At 39.1% G+C, this 24,321-nt stretch overlaps 1 protein-coding gene across 1 annotated transcript; it reads left to right on the top strand.

Moving 5' to 3' along the window:
- Positions 1-872: 872 nt before the first annotated feature.
- On the top strand, positions 873-16,778 carry slc22a31 (solute carrier family 22 member 31). The gene is made up of 9 exons (XM_053492829.1): positions 873-1,280; positions 3,300-3,403; positions 4,317-4,471; positions 8,185-8,353; positions 9,692-9,837; positions 13,060-13,168; positions 14,312-14,526; positions 15,068-15,179; positions 15,261-16,778. The coding sequence occupies exons 1-9, from the start codon at positions 879-881 to the stop codon at positions 15,691-15,693; spliced, it is 1,845 nt and encodes a 614-aa protein (XP_053348804.1). The 5' UTR covers positions 873-878; the 3' UTR covers positions 15,694-16,778.
- The last annotated feature ends 7,543 nt before the right edge of the window (positions 16,779-24,321 follow it).

Here is a 24,321-nt window from a genome sequence, read left to right as displayed (position 1 = left end):
ATATTCACAATCTCTCCTCTGAACATGTCCAAACCACCTCAATCTGGCCTCTCTGAATTTATCTCCAAAACATCTAACATAGGTTGTCCCAGCGATAAACTCATTCTTGATCCTATCCATCCTTGTCACTCCCAAGGAGAACCTCAACATCTTCAGCTCTGCTACCTCCAACTCTGCCTCCTGTCTTTTCTTCAGTGCCACTGTCTCTAAGCCGTAGAGCATTGCTGGTCTTACCACTGTCCTGTACACCTTTCCTTTCAAATAAAGTGACTAAAGTGACTGTGTTAAAGTGACTGTGTGCAACTTTGAGCTAAATTTTTTTTTTAATTTCCATCCACACAGACCCCGAGACGGGAACCGCACTGCATTCTAAAACTGAAAAGTATTTCACTCACTCATCATCTAAAGCACTTTATCCTGTATGCAGGGTCGCAGGGGCGGGGCTGGAGCCTATCACAGGACACTTAGGGTACATCCTGGACGGGTGGGCCAAAGCATCACAGGGCACACACTACAGACCATTTAGGAATGCCAACCAAGCTAATTTGCTTGTCTTTGGACTGTGGGAGGAAACCAGAGTAACTGTAGGGACAGGGAGACCATGCAAACTCCAGACACACAGACCTGAGGCGGGAATCGAACCCGGAACCTGGAGGTGCAATGCGGCCGTGCTAAGCTTTAGTATTTTATCTAAACAGTAAATAATGTGACAGAACGTCTTGCGTTTTGCATCTGCGAGTCGATTCATCAAACTGATTCACTTTAAAAGAGTCGATTAGAAAGAATCGACTCCATCACGCGCATGTTTCCCGAGAGCGTTGCGTGTGAGAGACGCGGTGCTTTAAACTCTCTCTCTCTCTCTCTTACACACACACGCCATGGAGTTTGAAGCTAAAGTCTACCCTCAGATTGGAGGATACGGACGCTATAACCGGCTCGTTGCGGTTTTCACTTGGTTTCCGCACTTCGCCGTGACTTTGAACCTGTTTTGTGATGTTTTCTTCACGCTCGTGCCGGAGTCGTACCAGTGCCGCGCGGACCCGGACTTACTGCCCTCCGCTTTCCTCCTCAGCAACTTCTCCTCTCAGACCTACCTCAACCTCACCGTGCCCTGGGTCAACGGCTCCGGACTGAGCCACTGCCAGCTCTACAGGTACCCGAGGAACTGGAGCACGGACACGGAGCCCCGGGAGTCCCGGGAGTCCCGGGAGACGGTACCGTGTACCAGGGGGTGGTGGTACGGGAAAGCCGCAGGGCTGCACAGCAACTTCGTCACCGAGGTCAGAGGAGCTTCATCTGTGATCATAAATGATGACTAAAATATTCTCTTAAACTGTTAAACATGACAGATCCCTCCCCATATAAATCCACACCAAAAAAAAATGCAGTTTTTCATAATATGCAACCTTTATGCAATTTTAATTTCCGGAAGGCCTGAGTTAATTAGTCACGTGACCAGGCTTCATTATCTAGGGGAGTGTTGGCTCCCTGGGTTGTTGGTTTATGGTTTATCTGAATACCGGTTGTGGGTTGCCACACCCCATTTTACCCAGATGCTGCATGCAAGTGCCAGTCCTGGAGCAGCAGGAAGACTAATGACAACAACTAGGGTTCATTATTTATCTGTCTATATATACTGTGTATAACAAAAATTCTGCGTTCCTCGCTGAGTGATGCCTTAAACACAGGGTGGAACAGTAGTCATCAACTTCTGTGTCATACTGTGAGCTGGTCACTGGTCATGCATGTTATTGATCAGTAGATTGCTTTCCAATACCAATACTAATGTTGAATCTGAGTAAAGCATGGCAACTGTAATGAGAACATAGCCATAGATTGCTTTGATATCTTGGCATATACTGTTTGGACCCAAGCATTGTTCATCTATCTTGGTCAGTCAGCAATGAAATATTATATAATAGGTGTAATTACACGACTTGTCATAGATTAGTGGCTTGATTGCCTTTTGGCCAAGAAAAAAAAATTGCCAGAAAACAGGACAACAGGAAGCTCATGCCTTATATGCGGTTCTTCCTGAAGCCTCGACTCCACAGCTGTGTTTCCATGCATGCAATGTCTCGTGTTTGTCAGTGTTTCCAGCGTGCAAAGAATGGAGCAGTGCACAAGGAAGGCAAATGTACAGCTAATGTGTTGGCTGTAATGTAAATACAGCAAACAGCTGCTTCATAAAGGAAAGGAAAATTAAAATAGCCTGCGGTGTTCTTGGTACAACAGAGCACCGTGTTATCCTGCCACAATTTTATCATTATCATTTTTTCCATCATTTACATGTTTTTTTTTTTTTATTCTGTTCCTTTTTTTTGCTCAGAGCTCCGTGATCCCGCATGGATACTTAAGTTACAGTATTCAAAGTTTATTAAAGTTTTTACAGTTTAGTTAGTGCACAGTATAATCTCACCTAGATGCAACTGTATATACTGAGCCATATTTGGACCTCTCTTCTGAATTTTTGGAAGTCTGTAAGCATTAAAGAATTTACATATCAAATGGAACGGTCCCGTGACAAAGCGTCAAAACAAACAAGATATCGGAAGCCCAAACAAGTGAAGATGTTTTTTTGCCAAATTCTCTGAAGCTGGTGCCTTTTTTTTTTTTTCTTTTTTTTTTGACTTGGCTCAGTGTGCACCATGAGGGTTGTTTTGAGAAAATTATAATGAGATCTTGGGTCATATGATTTCAGTGCCATGTAAGGGAGGTTGGGCCTAATTAGCATACTAAAAGGACAGGCTGCAAAAAGCAATAAAAAAAAATACTTTTCTATAGATAGATGTGCAAGGCCAAGACAATAACGGCATCAATCGTCTTATTTATTGTGTACTTATGTAGTAATCTGAATCAATCTTTAAATATGTGATAAGAAAATTTTTTTTTTAGGATTTTGTCTATTTCTGCCATAATTGGTGGCGCACTAGTATAGTGGTTGGCTCCAGATCCAATTGCAATGCTTTTTGTTTTCAAAGTTCTACCCCAGATTCGTCCAGATCTTATTGATTTCCAACATCAGCAACATAATACTACATTTTATTTTATTTACAATGCACTTTATATTTGAAGCAAATCTCAAAGTGCTACAAATTAATTTGAAATGTAAGATTAAAGGTTTTCATGTCCCACAGTAGCACAATCAAACGATCTCAGCATTTCCAATAACGTGTACCGTCTGTTGTTTGTGAAAGTGAACTTTAGCAGGTAAACAAATCCATGGTAACCAGTTTTTCCAGTATCTCTTTAAGATACCTTATCTAAGTTTATTATTTTCTTTTCTCCGGTGTCCACAGTGGAACTTAGTTTGTGAGGACTTCTGGAAGGTTCCCCTGCAGCATGTCTGCTTCATGACCGGCTGGATCCTCGGCTACGTGCTGCTCGGCTCGCTGTGTGACTGGTGAGCGCTTGAGCTCTGTAGGTGTGGAGTTTAAGCAGTTAAACAGATGTCAGGTGTATCTAATTAAACACTATAATCTAAACAATTCTACATTACAATTTTACATTTCTACATGTCAATTATAATTCGTGTATTGCATTCAATTATTTCTATTTCTAAACTTTATAATAATTTTAATATTTTTTAATATTTTTTTTTTGTCCTTAAAGTTTTACATTTATCCAAAAATATTTAATATTGCACTCATTTCTTAAATTCTTGTAACTGATTAATAAATTACAAATAATCATTTTATTATTATTATTTTAATAATAGTAAATTTCTTATAAAAAATTTAGTATTTTAATTATTTAGAGGTTAAATGAGGAATTATATAGGAATTAATGATTTTTATTTATTTATTTTTTTAATGGCACTGTGAGTGCCATGGTCCCATCACAAGGCACACACACTCACACACTCATTTACAAACTACAGTCAAAACACTGCATGTTTTTGGACTGTATTTTGTATTTGTATCTATTTTTCCAGTATTTTTGTTTTATTTTAATTCTTATCTGTTTTACATTTATCCATATTAATTAATGTAGCTTTTATATATATATATATATATATATATATATATATATATATATATATATATTCCTAAATAATATATAATATATATATAATATTATATATTATATTATATATTATATATAATAATATATATTTATTCCTAAATAATAAATTTAATTATTTAGGAATAAATAAGGAATTAATTTTTTTAATGTTTTTTTTATTTTTTAATATGAAATAACACTGAATCATATTGTAAACTAATATATGGTTATTTATTTATCATGTTTAATCATGACTATGTGGATCCAGTTTGGACTGACATAATGAATTTTCTGTGCGTGCGTGTGTTTAGGTTAGGTCGGCGTCAGGCTCTGCTGATCTCGGTGTCTTTCTCAGGCCTGCTCGGAGTCACTGTGTGTTTCTCCAACAGCTCAGTGGTGTTTCAGCTCCTCCGTCTGGGCCAGGGCACTGCGCTTGCTGGTGTCCTCCTCTCCTCCTATATCACCCGTACGTTCCACATGAGTGGTAGCTATGTCAACATCACACACACACATGCACACAAACACACAACGGTAATGTACACAAGGAGAGCAAACATCTATTTCACTGCTGAAGGTAGTGTGTCGAAATTAGATTATAATTACATGTCATAAAAAGATCTTTATCTCTTTTTTTTTTCTTTATTAGTTAATCCTTTAACGGATATCAAAATAAGTCGCATCATTTAAAATTTTTTTTTTTTATGTAATCAGGTAGCAGGATGTCGACACGGAATAGGAAGGTCCTGTTTATCCACCACATCCTGCCTGGCTTCATGTTATACTGACAGGAAGCCAGTTTGTACTTTGAAGGATGAAATAGGAAAGTGCACAAAAGTAATGAGAAACCAGCATTGCATCATGGGTAGAAATATAGTCACTCATGTGCTCCAAAATCTTTCCTGCACCAATAACTTATTTGCACTTGTGCTAGTGATCTATATTAGACATGTTAATGGAAGCATATGGAAAAGTCTGCACTTAAAAAAACTGAGAAAAACTTTAAAAAGCAGTGTTAGCAGATGTTTTTTTGTAGTGGTGCTGACTAATAACATCTGTTTATGAAATGAATCTTCAGCATTTAATCCTGCATTGTGTTGACCTGACGTCCCTGTAAGAATATACTTGTGCTTATTCAGGTGGTTGAAGCTCTGGGGTTGCTGATCGGATGGTCAGTCCCTGTTGGGCCCTTGGGCAAGGCCCTTAACATAATGCCCATATAAATGTCACAAGAGGTCACAGGATCCATTGACTTAAAGGATGACTGGTTTAGAGTGGATGGTGAAAGGTTGGGCTGAGATCAGTATTCCTGGAAAGCTGACTATTCAAACCTACTTTTACTTATTTGCCCGTGCTTTAACATTGTGACACACTAACAGTTAAATCACCTTTTTCCTTCTTATGTCTCTTTTGTGACATGGAACTAACAGTTTGCTGTTTTTATTGTCTGATAAGGCAAATGTATATATATTTTTTTATAGAGCACTGAATGATGTCCGTTTTTTTCTTCAATGTACAGTGCTGTGAAAAAGTATTTTGGATGAATGATTGAGATCGTCAAACAAATTTTTTATATTTAAAATTTTTATATCATCACAAAGACAACCCAAATAAATACAAAATGCAGTTTTAAATAATTTTTTTATTTATTAAGGGGAAAAAGCTGTCCAATCTGGTCCTATGTAAAAAAGTAATTGCCCCCTAAACCTAATAACTGGTTGTACCAATAACAATTGCAATCAAGCATTTGCATTGATACAAGTTTATTTATTTTACTTTATTTGTCCCAGAGGGAAATTGCTTAAAGGGTTTTCGAGCATGAAGGTCCTGTTTAAGGTCATGCCACAGCATCTCAATCAAATTTAAGTCCGGACGTTTACTAGCCCACTCCAAAACCTTTTTTTTTTCTTTTTTTTCTTTTTTAGAGTCATTCAGAAGTAGATTTGCTGGTTTCAGATCATTGTCCTGCTGCATAAACCCAGGGTGCCAATCCATCGCAGTGCATACACACAGACACACGCATTCACACACTTTGGGCAATCTGGAGGCGCTAAGTAGCATAATCTGCATCTGTTTGGACTGTGGAAGGTCATAATTGGCATGGGCTAGATTATGTCGATTAAAGGTTCTGAATGTCAGTTTTAAATCATTTTTGATTAATTGCCCAGCCCTAATCAAACTTAAGACTTTTATTACTTGGGATGCTTCTTAGAATGCATAACATTTTAATAAGAACTTTTAAGTCTGGATTTCAGTCATGATTAAGTCAAATCACTTAGATATAGATTATTATAATGAATTCATGGGAAACACATGGTATGTGTTTAAATTAATAAACATGTTTGTTTCCAGGGTTCATAATCCAAAAGATTAAATGGAACAAACAAACAAAAAAAAGCTGTTGTAAGAGTTTTTCTTTCATGACAATTTTTTTTTTATGTATATCAAAACCCATGCCAAGGGGCATGCCAAATTGCAGCAGTATTTAAGGCCTTGACACATTATACACTAAACTTAAATAACAACCAAAAAGTTTTATTATCATTTTAGCTGCAATAGCAAACATTTCAATGCACTGAAACATTTTTCACATAAACTCCCTCTGCCTGTTTGCTTGCAGTCCGCTGCGAGTGTGTGCAAAACTGTGTGAAATTCCTCAAGGAGTCTAATAACAGTAGTCTAGTCTCGTTCCCTAAAGAGCGCTCAGGGAAGAAACTGCACTTCCTACATGTGCACTCTTTCCCCCTATTGTTCTGAAACACAGCCTTTTATTTGTCACTGGTAACTCTTTACAGGTTTTTTTTTCTTCTTCTTTTTTACTTTTTAAATTTGGACTGACTTTTACTTTTGACCTCAGAGGAATTTGGGCTCGCTCTGCATGTGTGCGCGAATGTTTTGAGATTGAAATTGCTCCTTGTTCCACCCTGTACCTCCGGCTCCTACACAGTGTAAAGCTCCAACACGTCACACAGCCTGGACAGCGATGTCTCTGGACTGTACTGCATTACACGGTGTTCTCATAGCTTTTTCCTTATAATAACGCGCACACACACACACTCCTGAAGTAAAACAATCCCAGGAAGATGAAATAAGAAAGTCATGCAGTGCTCTTTTTCCACAGGACGTCTAAAGGTTCGGGGAAAGCGTTCAGGTTGCACTCGTATTTACTTGTAATACAAAAGGTGACGGAGAGGATTACTGAGGTGGTACTGGGAACTCTGACTGTAAAGAGTTGTGGAATGACAACCGAATGACGAGCATTTTCCTGGTGATATTAAAAAGTATTTGTTAATAGTATATAGTATAATTACAGATTTTTTTTTTTGGCATATGTGCCCCATTGAATGATTACACAAAGACAACCCGAGTAAATACAAAATGCAGTTATTAAATGAAGAATCAAGTTAAACTTGTGGTATGTTTATAAGGGGACAGTAAATTAACACGTACTGTGGGAAATGTAAAAGTAGAATGTGTAAGTAGTATGTTTATATACATTTAAGTAACGTTAAGGAAAACTTTTTCTATTGAAAACAACTATAGCTGCTTTAATATTTGAGCAGATTTATAGTACAAACCTTATCAGTTAAATATGAGGGGAAAAAAACAAGCCAATGAAAATGTCTAGCATATTTTTAATGTTGTACAACATCTGTACAAAACTGTTGTTCTTTCACCAGACTCTCATTTCTCATTTTATTTTTTTAAACAAAACAATTTGGTGACTCTTCTGTATAACAGAGAACATATGAGATTCATTCCCATCACTAGTTGTCGATATTAAACAGAACACTAGTATAAAATCTTGTTTTAGACCCTGGCCTCTACAGGACAAATCTTATAATTATTTTAACACTTTTTTTTTTTTTTGCTTTATTTGCTCAGGGAGTTTTACCTTGACACCGTCGCCCTCGGCTTGCTCATCTGGGACAATCTGACAATTCTGTTTTATATTTACATATTGTCTCACATATTTCATAGTCCTGTTCTCTAAAGTACCACCTCATCCTGTATACAGGGTCACGGTTTATCGCAGGGCACACACGTACACCCTCACTCACACAATACAGACAATTTGGGATGTCCAATTAAATTAAATTGATTAATTAGTACAGTATGTACTTGAATCTGTGAATGTCTTTGTGTAATTATCTCTCTCTCCCTTCGTTATGTGTACTGCAGGTGTGGAGGTGTGTGATCCCCCTCACAGGCTCATGATGTCCATGGTGAGTGGTTTCTTTTCCGTGTTCGCTGAGCTCATGCTCCCGGGACTGGCTGTGCTGTGCGGCGAGTGGCCAGTGTTGCAGGCTGTGGTTACGGTGCCTCTGCTGTTGCTGCTGTCCTACGGATGGTGAGTCAACCATAAATAATTTTTTTGACTGTGTAAAGCTGCTTTGCGGCAATAAAAATTGCTAAAAGCGCTATACAAATAAAATTGAATTGAATTGAATTGAATTTTATGGTCACCACACACACGCACACTCTAACCCAGTAATATCAAAGTGCTTTTTTCTAAACCTTATTATTCAACAGTTAATTCTGATCGAGCAATCTGACGGGACGAAAGCCATCCCACAAGCTGTTATAATAATAGGCGGAGTGATACATAATTTTATGTATCACTCTGCATCACAGGTGTTCTAATACCTGTTAATTACGCTAACTGTCGGTTGCATCGTGGGTGAAATTAGGTCTGTTATAAGAGGAGAGCAGCTACCTGTCAAAATTCGCATTCAAAACAAGAAAGCAAGAAAATACATCTGATAACACTTTAAACGCTGTTGTTCGCCAGCTCCTCCAGTCGTGGTTGGCCGAGCGAAATAACTGGTTAAGTAAAAAAGCGAATCATAATTTAGTGATAAAAACTGATGTTTGTGGAACTCTTTGGCCCTCGAGCTTCACCCTTGTGCCTACCACCGCATCACAGCCGTGCTGATATTTATCACAACAGCACTCCCTCTCGTGTAATATTGCTTGCATAAGGCCGTTTCTTATATTTTATTGTCTTCTATTGATTAACACAAATAATCTAGACTCTGAAAGCTTCACCCTGGTGCCTATGACTGCATCACAGCTGTGCTGATATTTATCACAACAGCACTCCCTCTTGTGTGATATTGCTTAAGTAAGGCCATTTCATATGTATTATCGTCTTCTATTGATTAACACAAGTTATCTAGACTCTGAAAGTGTTACAGGATGATTGTTGAAGAGGAATTGTTTAGCTTTATGCATTGTCAAGACATAACATTTTATTAAACAGCAGTTGGCTTCAGTCCACTCATTTGACTGGACAATAGTGCTGATATTTAGTATTACAGCACTGACACAGTTCTGCATCCTTTGCAGCTGTGTTTGCTATCTAAAATTCCAGTTCCAGTAAGAGTTTGGTACATTGACACAAAAACATACAATTGTACGTCCTTTTCACACAGAATGTGCACTTGTTTCTTACTCGTAAACACATTTACACTATTATATCGTTAAACTATTGTTGAACTTGTGGCACAGTGTGTGTATGTGTGTGTATGTGTGTGTATGTGTGTATATGTGTGTGTGTGTGTGTGTGTGTGTGTGTGTGTGTGTATATCTGAGGTAATGAGTGACCGTGCATGTGTGTGTCTTGACTTGTAGATGACATTTGCGAGTGTGTGTGCTAAATGAATGGCATGTTTGTACGTTTAAACAGCTGGCCCTCTGTCTTCCCCGAGTCTCCCCGCTGGCTTCTGGCCACATCTCAGATTCCTCAGGCCAAGAGATGCCTACAGCTGTTCACCTCCCATAACAAAGTGTGTAGGAGGGACGATCTCTACCCTGCTGAGACTCTTCTGACAGGTATGTGTGTTGTCAAAAACAGAATCTCTAAAGTAGACAATAGTGCTATGAACCCGTTTAAAAGGGTAGAAGGGGTGCTTCATGCCATTTGGTGCGTGACCTTCAATGTTGATTTGACGTCACTCTGTAAACGCAGAGTAACTGGTACGTGAGAGGACTGGAGGAGTTTAAGTTGCAAGTTTGTGGGATGTTTTCAATTATCTTTATGGTTGGGGGCAGAGAATTGAGTTGCAACCTCGCTTTGAATGCATCGTTAAGAATTAAGAGGCTAATAAGAATATATAGTGAGTGGCCTGAAAAATGTATACACAGTTCAACATGAAAAATATACGCCTCTCTTCTGACGGTCGCGAATGAGGTGCAACTACTGACATCTTTAGAGGGAAAAAAAAACCTACTCATTGCTGCATGATTCAATTCAAGTTTTAAAAATGGCATAGTTAATTATTGTCTGTAAACATTTTGGGGCCCCTCTTGTTTGTATGAATATACTGTTATTGTAAGGTTAATTTCTAGTTTAAACACTAGGTGCCACCATCACAAAAGAATATAAAATTCACTTCTCTTGTCTTCCCCTTCAAAATCCATAAATGGTGTTAATTCTGTAATCCTGTAATAACGCTGCCAAACTCCTTGCTGTAAATGCTAAGGGCAATGAAACAAAAACAAATAATTGCAGGTGAATTCAGAAGAAAGAATTTCTGTTTAATTTACCAGTTAATATTTACTGAAGCAATAGATGAGATCTTGGTCTAGCTGAATTTGTGAAACCTTGTATGTCTTCATTTTATAGAATATTTTGAAAGCTTTAAATTATACTTAAATCTATTTCCTCAAAATGATTGACAGATGATTTTATTAACTTTCTAAACATAATCGTAGGTTATATAATATAGAATAAAACTCAGTTACAATACATGCATTTCCATGTCCAAGTCTAATATTATAAATATACTATATACAATATAGTAAAAAAATACATTATTATTATTTTATTTTTTTTACTGTTTTGTTCAATACTTTATCATTTAACCAAAAGCTCCAAAATGAGCTGTTGGCTAGTATTAAAGACAGTTTTACACATATAGTTTTGTAGGCATTTGTATGTATGTTTGTTTGTTCATGCATATAAACGAAATGCATATGCGAAAGTTATAAACGGATATGAAAGAAGTAAGAAGAAAGTTAGAAAAGGATATGAAAGCAAATATTGACTTTAACTTTAAAAATTAAGGCAGGTTGCCCTTGTGCCTTATATCGGAAAGCCCTCTTTACTGGCTAATAAGACAGTTATGTCGCCTGCCATAGAATTGAGTTGCAGTCATATATTTGAGTCAAGCTTGGATTTTTATCTAGGAAGCTCTCAAGAAAAAACTCAGAAAAGACAGTAGTTGGCCTCTTAGGACCATAGAGAATGTGTGAATAACATTGTATTTTATTATTATTATTATTGTATATTAATAATATGTGGTTTATTATTGTTATTGTATCATTTACTCTGCCAGAAATTCCTACCAGTAGCAAAATTTGATAGTGAGAAACTAGTGCGGACTAATAAAACTTCTAATATCTCCTACCTCTATGTTTTGAATGGTCGTAACACTGCGAAACATTTAGTATAATTTTATTGGAGGTATTGTTTCCTGACATAGCGGTTGCACTTTTTGACATCTTGTTTTTAACATCATCAGAACAGAATCCCTATCACTTTAACACTGGTAGCACTTTCTGACGTGTATTTAATGTTATGTGCTAACCCCTAGTCGACTGTTAAATTAACCATGCAAATAAAATGTACAGTAAAACAATATGATTAAAAAACAAATAATTGAGCAACAACAACAATTTCTTAGTAATAAGCATGAACCCACAAGTTGCGGGGTCCTGGGGTTTGAACCTCAGATCTAAATCTTGATTTATATAAAACATCCTAGCGTAGATCAAAAAGCTTTTTTAATTGCTTCTTTAAAATGTTCACATAAATTTAAAGACATTGTTAGAAATACATTGAATTGTTATTTCATTATTTATGTATTACATCTGATCCTTAAAAAAAAAACTAGCACATGGCAATCTCTTAAAGGTGTTTTCAGCTTCATTGTGACATTGGTGGGGAAAGGACTTCAGTTTTTAAGGCTATCAGCTGAGATGGAAAATAAATAGATATTGAGTGTACACTGAGTGATAAAAAAAGGTTTGATTACCACAGCACTGATGTTTGTAATCTATTATAAATAACATCATGTGTCTTTCTTAATCTGATTATCTTCTGTCTGTCTCAGAGTGTTCAGAAGAGTTTCATGTACTTCTGTGATGTGTCTTTACGGGTTTGTAACTGATTAACCAGTCTCAGTTGGGGTCAAGAGTTGATAACACTTCCCAGTGGAAGAAATAAGTGTGTGTGAGCAGAATGAGCAGATGTGTGACTCTTCCATACACACTGGCCACGTTGCCTAAGGCTGAGATAATATAATGACTTTACTGTAAAAAGTGACAATGTTTATCTTTACATTAAATGCTTTAACTGAAGTAAATGAATGCAGGCATTTTTGCAAAGATTGGATCCAATGCTCCTTTAAATTTGTCCAAATGAGAGCTATGAAAGACAGCTGCACTCCTTATATGGACGTGGTGCAGTGATGCTGGCCAGAAATGTTCCTGAAAGTATATTAGTGTTATTATAAAATCCATATTTTTATTGTGTGTATGTGTAAGTGATTGCGTGTGTGAGTGAGGGAGAGGTTGAGTGTGCGTACGAGAGCGTGTGTGAGAGTATGAGTGGGTGTGAATGAGTGAGTGGCTGTTATGGGTGTGTGAGTGAAAGAGTGTGTGCATGTGGGGTGAGTGAGTGAGTGAGGTTGATGTGACCAGGTGTTTAAGTAAGTAGGGGCGGGTGTGGGTTGGTGTTTGAAGGAGAGAGAAGGTGGGTGTTTGAGTGAGTTGGTGAATGAATGGGTGAGTCAATGAGTGCGTGGGTGGGTGAGTGAGTGAGGGAGCTTTGGAATGAATGGGTAATTGAGTGGGTTGGTCGGTGGATGAGCTGTACACTGTTAGCTGGGTGTTTTTTTTACAGTTTACACATCACTGTGTGAAAATAAATTAGTATGAATGTGCAGAGAAATACAGGACACTGCACGGTCTACCAGTAACAGCATTTCATTGGTACACTCAGTCTCGGTCTGAAACTGTGGTTTTGTTTATTCTGCTCCTCTCATTCTACAGAGATAGATGTGGCGTTCCCAGAAGACCCTCAGCCCACGTACCACCACATCTTTGAGCTTCGTCACACCAGAGTTATCTGGAGGAACTGTCTCATCCTGGCCTTTACCCTGTGAGTGACACTTATACACTGTTCTCAGTTTCAAAGAACAGTACATTGCCTCAGACTAAACCTGGAACAATCTAAAATGTTTTCTATTTCCTATAATAATCGTATGCTCTTAACTCACAGATGTTGTTCAACGTCATGTTCAAAGAAGCAGCATTTTATGCCATTAATTCATTATCAGTAATCATGACAATTTCCACAGTTGGGAATCATATTTTTAATATTTTATTTTTATTATAAGAGGTTAGTTAGCACTGCCGCTTTGCACCTTCAGGGTCCAGGTTCGATTCCGGTTTGCATGTTCTCCCCGTGCTTGGTGGGTTTCCTCCGGGTAATACAGTTTCCTCCCAAGTCCAAAAACCTGCAGATTAGGCTAATTGGTGTTCCCAAGTTGCCTGTAGTGTGTAAATGAGTGTGTGTGTGTGTGTGTGTGTGTGTGTGGCTTGCAATGGATGGGCACCCTGTCCAGGGTGTACCCCCCTCATGCCCCAAGTCACCTGAGATAGACTTCAGGCCCGCCATGACCCTGAATACAAGATAAAGCGGTATAGATGGCGAGTGTGTGAGTAAAAGAGGTTACAGAACATATCAAGTTCAGGTTCTAGTTTTAGTCACCTGCCCAAAGTCTTTGCCTTTCCTTAATACATAAATATATAAGATGTCTTATTAGCAACAAAAAATACAGAATAAATGTCTTAAAATTGATCACATGTAATCAGTTTCACAGAAATTTCCAATGGCTTTCTAATGCTCTCCTTTACGCACCACTCGTATACAACACTACTATTATATACCTTATGCAGTGACCATTGTTAGTGAGTATGAGGCCATCGCTAATGACATCATATCCAGCCAGAAGAGCATAGCGTAAACGATGCTACAATGTTCTGTCTCTTTTTTGTGTTAAAACTAGGTCTGTTAATATGAACGTGTTAATGCATGTGATTCATCTGGAAATTTAAGTTTTTTTGTTTTGTTTTTTTTACTGCAAATGAATCAAATGACCAGGTTTGACCCTAATGGTGTACCATAATCGCAGACAAACACAAAAATAGTAAATATTTAAAGAGGATCATCGATACACTCTGGAACTTGCATCATGTGAATATGTGTGTGTGTCCGGGATGTTCTCTACCTGCTTTGCAGATTTTTAGGCACAGGGATCCAGTACTGTTTCACACGGAATCTCAGCAGCTACTCACCACACTTCTACTTTTGCTATTTCCTGCGTGCTGTGACGGGAGCCGTGGCGTGCGCCTTCCTATGTGTGTCTGTCGATCGTGTGGGCCGGAGAGGAATTCTACTGATTACTGCAATCGTCACAGGCCTGTCCTCACTGCTGCTGCTGGCCCTCACACAATGTATTAATAATCAGCACCATCGTCATCATCATGTACACATTACACATATAGTTACACATTACACTGCAAAGGTCCACATTCAATCTTGAAACTTGTACTGTGTCACTTCTTCCCTACAGTATGTGTTTTGGATTTCTTGGGATTTCTCCAACCTCCAAAAAGAACATGCCAGTTGTTGAATACTGTGGATTGGTGTTCCTAAATTGCCCCAGTTGTGAATACACATTGTGCACTGGTGAATTCCTGGCAAATACCCCAATGAGTCCAAACTACACCACAACGTATTTGTATAAGACATGTTTTATTATTTGGAATAACATCATTTTTTTACTTAGCGATAATTTACCAAATTCCCAGCATCACCAAATTTCCAACAGAACTATGACCCCAGTGTATCCTGGACTTAAAGAAAAATTTGTGCAAAAATTACATTTTAAGAATTCATCTTGAGATGAATATGAGATGAAATATATATTCTGTATGATAAATATTTTAGCGTTTAAAAAATATTTTTGTACATCCATTGCCTGTTTCCTGTCAGACCTGCATGGAGGACTGGTTTTGGTGCTATCATTAGTGGGACTTCTCTCGTCTCAGGCTCTGGCCATGCTCAGCGTGTTCTTCGCCAGTGAAGTCATGCCTACTGTCGTCAGGTAAGCGGTTCAAATCAAGCTGCACTTGAAGTGAAGGTTAAATTAGCATATTGAAAAGTTCCTGTCTGTCTTGCGTCTAAGAGGTGGCACTCTGGGCCTGGTGATGGCTGCCGGCAGCGTGGGCACAGCAGCCTCGTCCCTGATGGAGCTGCAGAACAACGGCGGGTACTTCCTGCACCACGTAGTGTTCGCCTCGTTTGCCGTGCTCTCCGTGCTCTGCATCATGCTACTCCCCGAGAGCAGGCACAAGGCCTTGGCCGACTCTCTGAAAGACGGAGAGAGACTGCGTCGTCCTTCACTCTTTCACTCCAGGAGAGGGAGAGATGACCTCCCACTGCTCCACTGCCACCATCCGTCTTCTCGGTACAACCCGGAGAACTACTCGCGCCTGCTCAGTGCCACCAGAAAAATGCTCACCCAGGACACAGTGCCGTACAAGACCGGGCTGTCACCTCAGCCAACGCTGCTGCAGAGTAACGACTCTCCAAATGGTGACTGTGATGGCTCATCATAGCACCGGGTTATAATTGCACACTAGTGACTTTTACATGAATTTTAGATTTTATGAAGTACTTTATTTCCAGCTGCTGTTCTGATCATCTCTGTCCAGTAGGGGGTGCTACTCATTGCCAGGATAAACTTGAGAATTGAGATATGTGATGCTTCATATTGATAATATTAAAGTATTGTTACTATTTTTGCTTTCACTATCCTAAATAGGCTAAAGTCAGTCTCTAGGTTGATCGAGTCTGCTCTTTCTACTTCAAGGTGTGAGAGAAGGAGAAAGCATGCTTCCTTCCTTATATTTAAAACGGTCCACATGATATCTTTTCTAAAATATCTACAGGTGAAGCTGTGGTCCTGTAATCTTCTCTCACAATACAAAGATCTCACATCATTATAACATATTAAAAAAGTAATGATTCATTACTTTTATAAAATCAAGTCTACACTAAGAGCTTCATCCTGGTCCAGGTTATGAGAGAATGTTCCACAAACACTGGCTGAAAATTTAATTACTGGACTGCCTTTTTTTTTTATCATTTCTCCACACTCTTCATGCAGTCATTCCTATGAGCCATTATAATTTATTCCCTATATTTTCATGTGTTTATGTTCCAGTGATAAGCTAAGGATCACATGAGAGCTGCTCCTCATTCACTTAGCTGGTCTCATGGCCCTCATTAAATGTATCTTGTGACCTCGCCTTTCTGGGACTTTTCACTATCTTAATGTAACTGACCTCACTGAAAGGTGCTCACACTGTATAGCTCTTTGTTTGTCCTTTTATCTGTATTTCTGCCCTGTTGCTATTGTCTGATGTGCACTAAATGAAGTGGGTTAGTGATGTAAAGTAAGCTGATAACTGTCACATGAGAATAAACATACTCTGTGAATCGAGTATATCATTTACATCTTCTGCCATCACTTTCTCACTTTATTTATTCTTTATCCAAAATGTGACCTGTATGATGCCTTTTGTTTGTTTGTTTTTTGTATGGGACTGATTTGCTGTGTGGCAATGCCTGGGAAATGCATTTTTTAAACTTATGTACATGTATGGAACTGCAATAAAATACATATTTGGATGCAGATAAATATGCAACTTTTTCAGCTCCCAAATAACTCGATGCCATTTTATCTAACCTGTATATTTTTATGAATTTTTAAATATTTGTTTTTGCCTATCTGTCCAAGATTATTTTATTACAGAAGAGAATTAAGGCCACAGTTTAAAGAAAAAAAAATTCTGTCCTTTTTCTCAGAATTCAGACTTTGATCTTGGAATTAAGACTTTAAACTCTGAGTTTTTACTTTTTTTCGTAGAATTCTTACTTCTTTTTTCCTAAAAAAAAAAAAAAAAAAAGGGAAATTCTGAAAAAAAATCAGAATTCAAATATTTTTTATAGTGGACCTAATCATCTTCTGTATTTTATAAAATCTTATAATAATTTTTTTACCATATTTGCGCTGCAAATGAAAATCAGCATAGCAATACCAATCTGCAGTAAACATTTCTATGTGCCTATGCTTTATTAAGAAGCACACTTGCAGGTATTCTAATACAGAAAGTAATGACATGATTGAATAGAAAATATGTTTTACAAACAGCAGTGCAGCAGATCCTTCCTGCCTACTGCCTCTCACACACAGCTGTGGGTCACACACAGGTGCTAATAAACAGCTGAGATCCTGAAAAGAAATTACTGCCATAACAACAGAATTGCCGGCATCTAATGAAGGAAAGCAAAAATATGCAACTAAGTTTGTGTATACTTATGTAGATAATGAAGCAGAATAAAATGTCTTTAATGTTGGGACGTTTCTTGGATAACACAGCCTTCGTTTAAAAAAAAAATATATATATATATATATATATATATATTTCTTTTTTATAAAATGATTAAAAGTGGAAGCACAAGTATGCATGTTTGAAATCCATGTCTTAATAGTCTTATTAGAGCTTCAGTAATGTCAAACCAGCTCAACTTCCTGTAGAACAAACCTTAAAACCAAGTCTGGTTTTGGAGCACGATAAATAAAAACTGAGACATGAAGCTGTTTTACTGCCCAGCTTTTTCACTCCTCACACACCTAATTCAATAGCTCCCCTTACTGGATCTGATTATAATTATATATTGGCTAGATGACCCCAGACTGTAATGCAGCACCAGTCACTCAGTTTCTTTGTTTCACTTTAGCATTAAACACTACTGGATACTAAATGCACACCAGCACACTCAAGATCTGGAAGTTGCTGAAGGTCTGATGTACCTGTCTCGTCACTTTAACCCATTAAAACCATCTCCTCCAGCCTGCTGGAACAGGGCGGAGTGTGAATTTGTGATTGGAGATATTTAGAAATAAAGTAACACGATCAAAGTTATTGGTGCAAAAAGGTTATAATAGGGAATAAACACAGCAAACTCTATGCCACAATAAAGCTGAGTGAGATGTTTTTACCCTTGTTATCATCTTTGATGTAAACATTAACTGAAGCTCTTGACCTGTATTTAAAGTTCATTATTTTATACTTTGTACTGCTGCTTTTCAGGAACTGGTCTACTGGTGTTCCTAATAAAGTGGCCAGTGAGTGTGTGTACAGTATATGAACAGAGAAATGGTTGTGATTCGATATATTTGGAACAAACATGCCCACAGCATTAACTTACATATAAGATCGATCATATACATATAGATAATAATATTCTGTATACTGTCCACATATCGATAAGACTGCTTCAGAGGAGCGACAGTAACAAGAGGCTTTGCGGCTGTTGAGCTAATTTTGCTTTACTGCAGGTGGCTTGGGAAATGCAGCTCTCTACAGGCCCATCTGCCTCTCAAACAGCAGGTGGCTAGCTTCAGCATTTCATATCTCTTGTCCTCTTCCTGTCCCTCCATCACCCTGTCTTGCCCTTGTTCACAGGAATATCATGGACAGGGTTACTGTTTACAGTTCTGTATTACTGAGTTCTAATCAAAAGTACTGTCGTATTAACGTTGTTCAGCCTGTGATTTGTCTTCTCTTTTGCTTCAAGGTAGCTTAAAGGGGTTCCTAATATGCTAAATCAACTTTTGAGTCACTTTTGAGACACTCAGATTGGTCTCCAGTTTACATGTACAAGTACAGACATTTGAGATAATGTGAGACATTGCCTGCTTTTTCATACTGGTATTGGATGGGGTTTAAACCATATACTGTATAAGACCCGGACAAACCATCTGTGACATCACCCATAGGTTTTCTGAAGAGCGCATTGAAGCTGAAATATGCAAACGCTGGTCATCGCCATCTTAGCAGGCTGCCCCGTCATATTTTATACATGAAAGCATTTCTGCAAATGAAAGCATGGTTTGATGATCTTGCCAGTACAACCTCATGTCTATTGTATTACTATCCTTGCTACTGGATGTTTAGCTGGTTATCTTAAATAATGCATAGCGCACAATTATGCATACTTTTATTACTTAATATAATTTTACCTGATGAGTTACATAAAAAAAAAAAAAGCTATCATGATTATAAAAATCTAGCTATAGAGAGCAACACTTTTTTTTTTTGTACTAGGCTAAAAAACATGTTTATTACTGTTGTAAATTTGGACATTGTAACATTGAGCTCTATGGGGATTGACTCATTTTTGAGTGGTTATTAAAGGAACTATATGTTATAGCGCTTCTCCACTTTTCACTTTTCTGAACCTAAGGTTGTGCGTCTGTTTATACAAGCTAATCAGATTTTCCCCCATTGTGACCTCATATAAGAAGATTTAACACTTCCCTAGCTTGTGGCCAAAAGGGCGTGACCTAGCGGTGGCTCATTTACATATACACCGAAATGCTGCTTTTCAAGAAAGTGTGACACAAAGGACGTTTAAGGTATGAAAATCCTGTATGGCTCATATGGAGGTCTATTTCAGCCAGAGCATTAATTGACACACTATGGGGTATCTAATGGTTTCAAATAGTACAAAACGGGACCTTTAGCATCTGACGTCCTCGTTTCTGTCTCTCTCCTGGAGTTTTCTATTTTACAGTAATGATCTGTTGTTGTGTTACACCTTAAATGTGTTATGTTACACTGGAACTACATTTACATTCAGGACATCTCACCTTGAATGTCACTTTACATAAATGCTCAATTCTTCATATACGTACTGTAGTTAAATAATATTTTGAATAACAAATGAATTTGAATTTGCAAAATCATTAGACTCACTTCCAGCTTTCCAATTCCAATGCAAAATTTTGCATGCATTAAGTGTGTGAATGTGTGTAGGACTGGTGTCCAAGTCATAGTGGCTTATGCCTGGTGTTCTTGGAACATGCTCTAGTTTCACCATTACAAGACCAAGTGGTTGCTAAAAGTGACTTGAGTGAATTTTGGTGAGATAAACTATATTATCCTAAAAGATACAGTATGAAATAAATAAAATAATGCACAAACAATAGACACCAATAAAGCAATCTGCAGCAGGTTGATCATCATGCCTGGTGTGGAATGCCGAGAGGGAGATCCTCAGTAATATGTTGGCACTTGCTTTGTTATTGTAAGCCACATCTTGCGTTGCTCAAAGGGAAAAGCCAAACTGTGCCAGTTGGGAGTTAATCTCGCACATGCTTAGCTCTGCAAGAATGTAACTAATGCTCTAATGCTTAGCGAGATTAAGTCATCTATGTGATGCAGATTCCTGAAGAAGTTCCTTGTGAGCGGATTTCAGGCAGATGGATGCTGATATGTGGTGTTGGCCTTGTTGCCTACTCTGCTTGTGTGCATGTGGGAACAGCACGGCCTAGTTTTGTCATAACCCATGCACCTTTTAGGATTTCACACACATTTCCGGCTGTGGTTCTACTTGGAGTAGTACAGGCTCTGACAGACGCAAAAGTGACCTATAAATGAGGCATAGTACGACCCAAGCATTTAATGGGTGAAGGAGCAGTTTAGTCAGGAATGGCTGGTGTAAATGTGCTAGAAGGGTTTAACACCCCTAGGTTTCAAAGATAAAAAAGTCGGATTATTCCCTATATGTTCAGAACTGAAAATATTTTGAGACAGATTCTTACAGAAGAAATTTTATCTAGCAGATTTCCAGCATAAATCTAAAGAGGCCAATGTACAGTAGGACTCTGAACACATCTCTGCTTAACAGCATGATAGCCAGATCGAGTTTTCCCCAGCTGTCTAGAATCAGAGACTGATTAGAGGAGGGACTCACAGCCACAAAAACACTGTTTTTGACAAAGTGTTGGTATTTTTTTGGCTGTCTAATATGTGTATGTATAGTGCTACACAGACTAGACAGCTAGCCTTTTAATTCTTACTCACTCATTTATTTATCTTCTATACCGCTTTATCCTGTATACACAGTGGGGGGTTTGGAGCCCATCCCAGGAGACAGGGCACAAGGCAGGGTACAAACCTGAATGGGATGCCAATCCATCCCATGGCACACACACACACACACAATCATTCAACAAGAGTACCCAGAGGAAACCCACCAAGCACGAGGAGAACATGCAAACTCCATGCACACAGACCCAAGTCGGGAATCGAACACAGATCCTGGAGATGCCAGTACTGCACCATTTAAGAATAAACTATCATATATTTTATTACTCTGTTATTTACATAAAGTCTGTTATTTGCACTGAATTCTGAATTTAACTTCTATGCATCTTTCTTTTCAGTTATCAGTAACACATATAAACATATTAACATATTGACTGCCTAGAGGGCAGCACATGAGAATTTTAGTCTGGTACTGTAATGTGCTGGAGGATGTTCAATGTTTTATCATTTAACCTTGTAAAAGAAGGTTGCACAAACACTCCTATCTGACCCATTTACTTTTCCCCTTGCTTGTGACATTCCCCAACCAGTCCCCTAATTTTTACTTAAATAGGCCACATGTCATGAGGTTTGTGAATGGACGCCAAAGTATATTTGGGCTAAATCTTGGCGGTATGTCCGAAGTCCTGCTGGTGTCTTTCCCTGAGCTCATGTGTGCTTTGGAGCTCTCTGTCCTTTAAATGATTAAATATAATTTCAGACTGAGTACTGTTTACTCAGTGGTAGAAACGCTGGTTTCAAAATCAACTTATCTCTACAAAAACTTTACAAAGTTTAAATTTGCTTTCACTGTACAGTTTGTTACCCAAATTGTGTGTGTGCATAAAGAAGTGCCTCAGGCCACTTTTTATTTTTACAGTTTTAATCTATTCTTCTGCTTCATCCATGAGGGTACAGGACCATCTCATGCATGCACACACAAATGAACATCAACAACCCTAGGGAACACCCTCTAACACAGGGAGACACAGGGAACACCCTCTAACACAGGGAGACACAAGGAACACCCTCTAACACAGGGGGACACAGGGAACACCCTCTAACACAGGGGGACACTGGGGGACACAGGGAACACACTCTAACACAGGGGGACACAGGGAACACACTCTAACACAGGGAACACAGAGGGACACAGGGAACACCCTCCAACACAGGGGACACAGGGAACACCCTCTAACACATGGAGATACAGGAAACACCCTCTAACACAGGGAACACCCTCTAACACAGGGAGACACAGGGAACACCCTCTAACACAGGTAGACACAGGGAACACACTCTAACACAGGGAACACACAGGGACACAGGGAACACCCTCTAACACAGGTAGACACAGGGAACACCCTCTAACACAGGGAGACACAGGGAACACCCTCTAACACAGGTAGACACAGGGAACACCCTCTAACACAGGGAGACACAGGGAACACCCTCTAACACGGGGCAAAGGGAACACCCTCTAACACAGGGGACACAGGGGGACACAGGGAAACACTCTAACACAGGGGGACACAGGGAACACACTCTAACACAGGGAACACAGGGGGTCACAGGGAACACCCTCCAACACAGGGGACACAGGGAACACCCTCTAACACAGGGGGACACAGGAAACACACTCTAACACAGGGAACACAGGGGGACACAGGAAACACCCTCTAACACAGGGGGACACAGGGAACACACTCTAACACAGGGGGACACAGGGAACACACTCTAACACAGGGAACACAGAGGGACACAGGGAACACCCTCCCACACAGGGGACACAGGGAACACACTCTAACACAGGGTGACACAGGAAACACACTCTAACACAGGGAACACAGGGGGACACAGGGAACACCCTCTAACACAGGGAGACACAGGGAACACCCTCTAACACAGGGAAAACCCTCTAACACAGGGAGACACAGGGAACACCCCCTAACACGGGGCACAGGGAACACCCTCTAACACAGGGGGACACAGGGAAACACTCTAACACAGGGGGACACAGGGAACACACTCTAACACAGGGAACACAGGGGGACACAGGGAACACCCTCCAACACAGGGGACACAGGGAACACACTCTAACACAGGGGGACACAGAAAACACACTCTAACACAGGGAACACAGGGAACACCCTCTAACACAGGGAGACACAGGGAACACCCTCTAACACAGGGAGACACAGGGAACACCCTCTAACACGGGGCAAAGGGAACACCCTCTAACACAGGGGACACAGGGGGACACAGGGAAACACTCTAACACAGGGGGACACAGGGAACACACTCTAACACAGGGAACACAGGGGGACACAGGGAACACCCTCTAACACAGGAAAGCCAGCTCACCATCCTGTCACCTAGTTGTTTTGAGTATGCATGTTATGAAGCTAAAAAAAAGAACGTAAGGCAATCAACCACTTTCAAGGTTACACTTTACTTTAGTCAAAGAATAAGCTAGCATATTAATCCAAAGACCTCTATTGAAACCACAACAGACATATTATTTCATATTGATATTAAACTACAGTAGTGCAGCTAACATTACTGCTTTTTAATTTCTGAGCATATGAGACAAACGGGTTTTAAACGTCCCTCAGGAAGAATAAACATATAGTGATCTGTCTATTAATTTTGAAGTTTCAGTATTCATAGCCTACTTTCTTTTTTTGGAGTACGCCAGGCTGCACACTCTGTCTATCTCTCTTTTGGTAGTGTCGTACGTATATAGCTGTTGTTTCTGTGGCAGTTACTTAAGAGGTCAGGTCGCCAGCTTGACACCCGATTGTCATTTACATACTACAGGCAATTTTGAAAGCAGCATTTAATCTGCATGTCTTTGGACTGTGGGAGGAAATTGGAGTACCCAGAGGAAACCCACCAAGCAAAGGGAGAACATGCAAACTCCATGCACACAGACCCAAGGCGAAAATTGAACCCGGAACCTGGAGGTGGGAATGACATTGTTAAAACCACGCCACCAATGTGTATTTTAATCTTAGCTAAAAATATCATACTTAGGTACTTATGAAATATGTCTAATATGAATTTTGCCTTTCCAGCACACAGTTGGGATAACTGTGTAAGTAAATATAAGCACTGTGTTGTCAAAATGAAAACTATAATACAATAGTAAGATAAGATCAAAATCAATGATAAAACTGTGGAACTAGGACCAAGGCCGTGTATATACATTTGTTTAAAACTAGCTAACAACATGCTAACACTCGACAGCCAAATTTAAATTACACTAGTATGTGCAGCTCATTTGGATTGTCACTTGCTATGGAA

This window comes from Clarias gariepinus, chromosome 3 (genome assembly GCF_024256425.1).
Source record: "Clarias gariepinus isolate MV-2021 ecotype Netherlands chromosome 3, CGAR_prim_01v2, whole genome shotgun sequence".
NCBI classification, from domain to species: domain Eukaryota; kingdom Metazoa; phylum Chordata; class Actinopteri; order Siluriformes; family Clariidae; genus Clarias; species Clarias gariepinus.
Note: the sequence above shows the minus strand (reverse complement) of the source record. Positions and strands in the feature narration are given on the sequence as shown.

Coding starts and splice junctions, on each gene's coding strand:
- slc22a31 (XM_053492829.1), top strand. CDS start 879: ATGGAGTTTGAAGCTAAAGTCTACCCTCAGATTGGAGGATACGGACGC. Junction 3,404..4,316: donor CTCGGCTCGCTGTGTGACTG/GTGAGCGCTTGA, acceptor GCGTGTGTTTAG/GTTAGGTCGGCGTCAGGCTC. Junction 15,180..15,260: donor GTCATGCCTACTGTCGTCAG/GTAAGCGGTTCA, acceptor CTTGCGTCTAAG/AGGTGGCACTCTGGGCCTGG.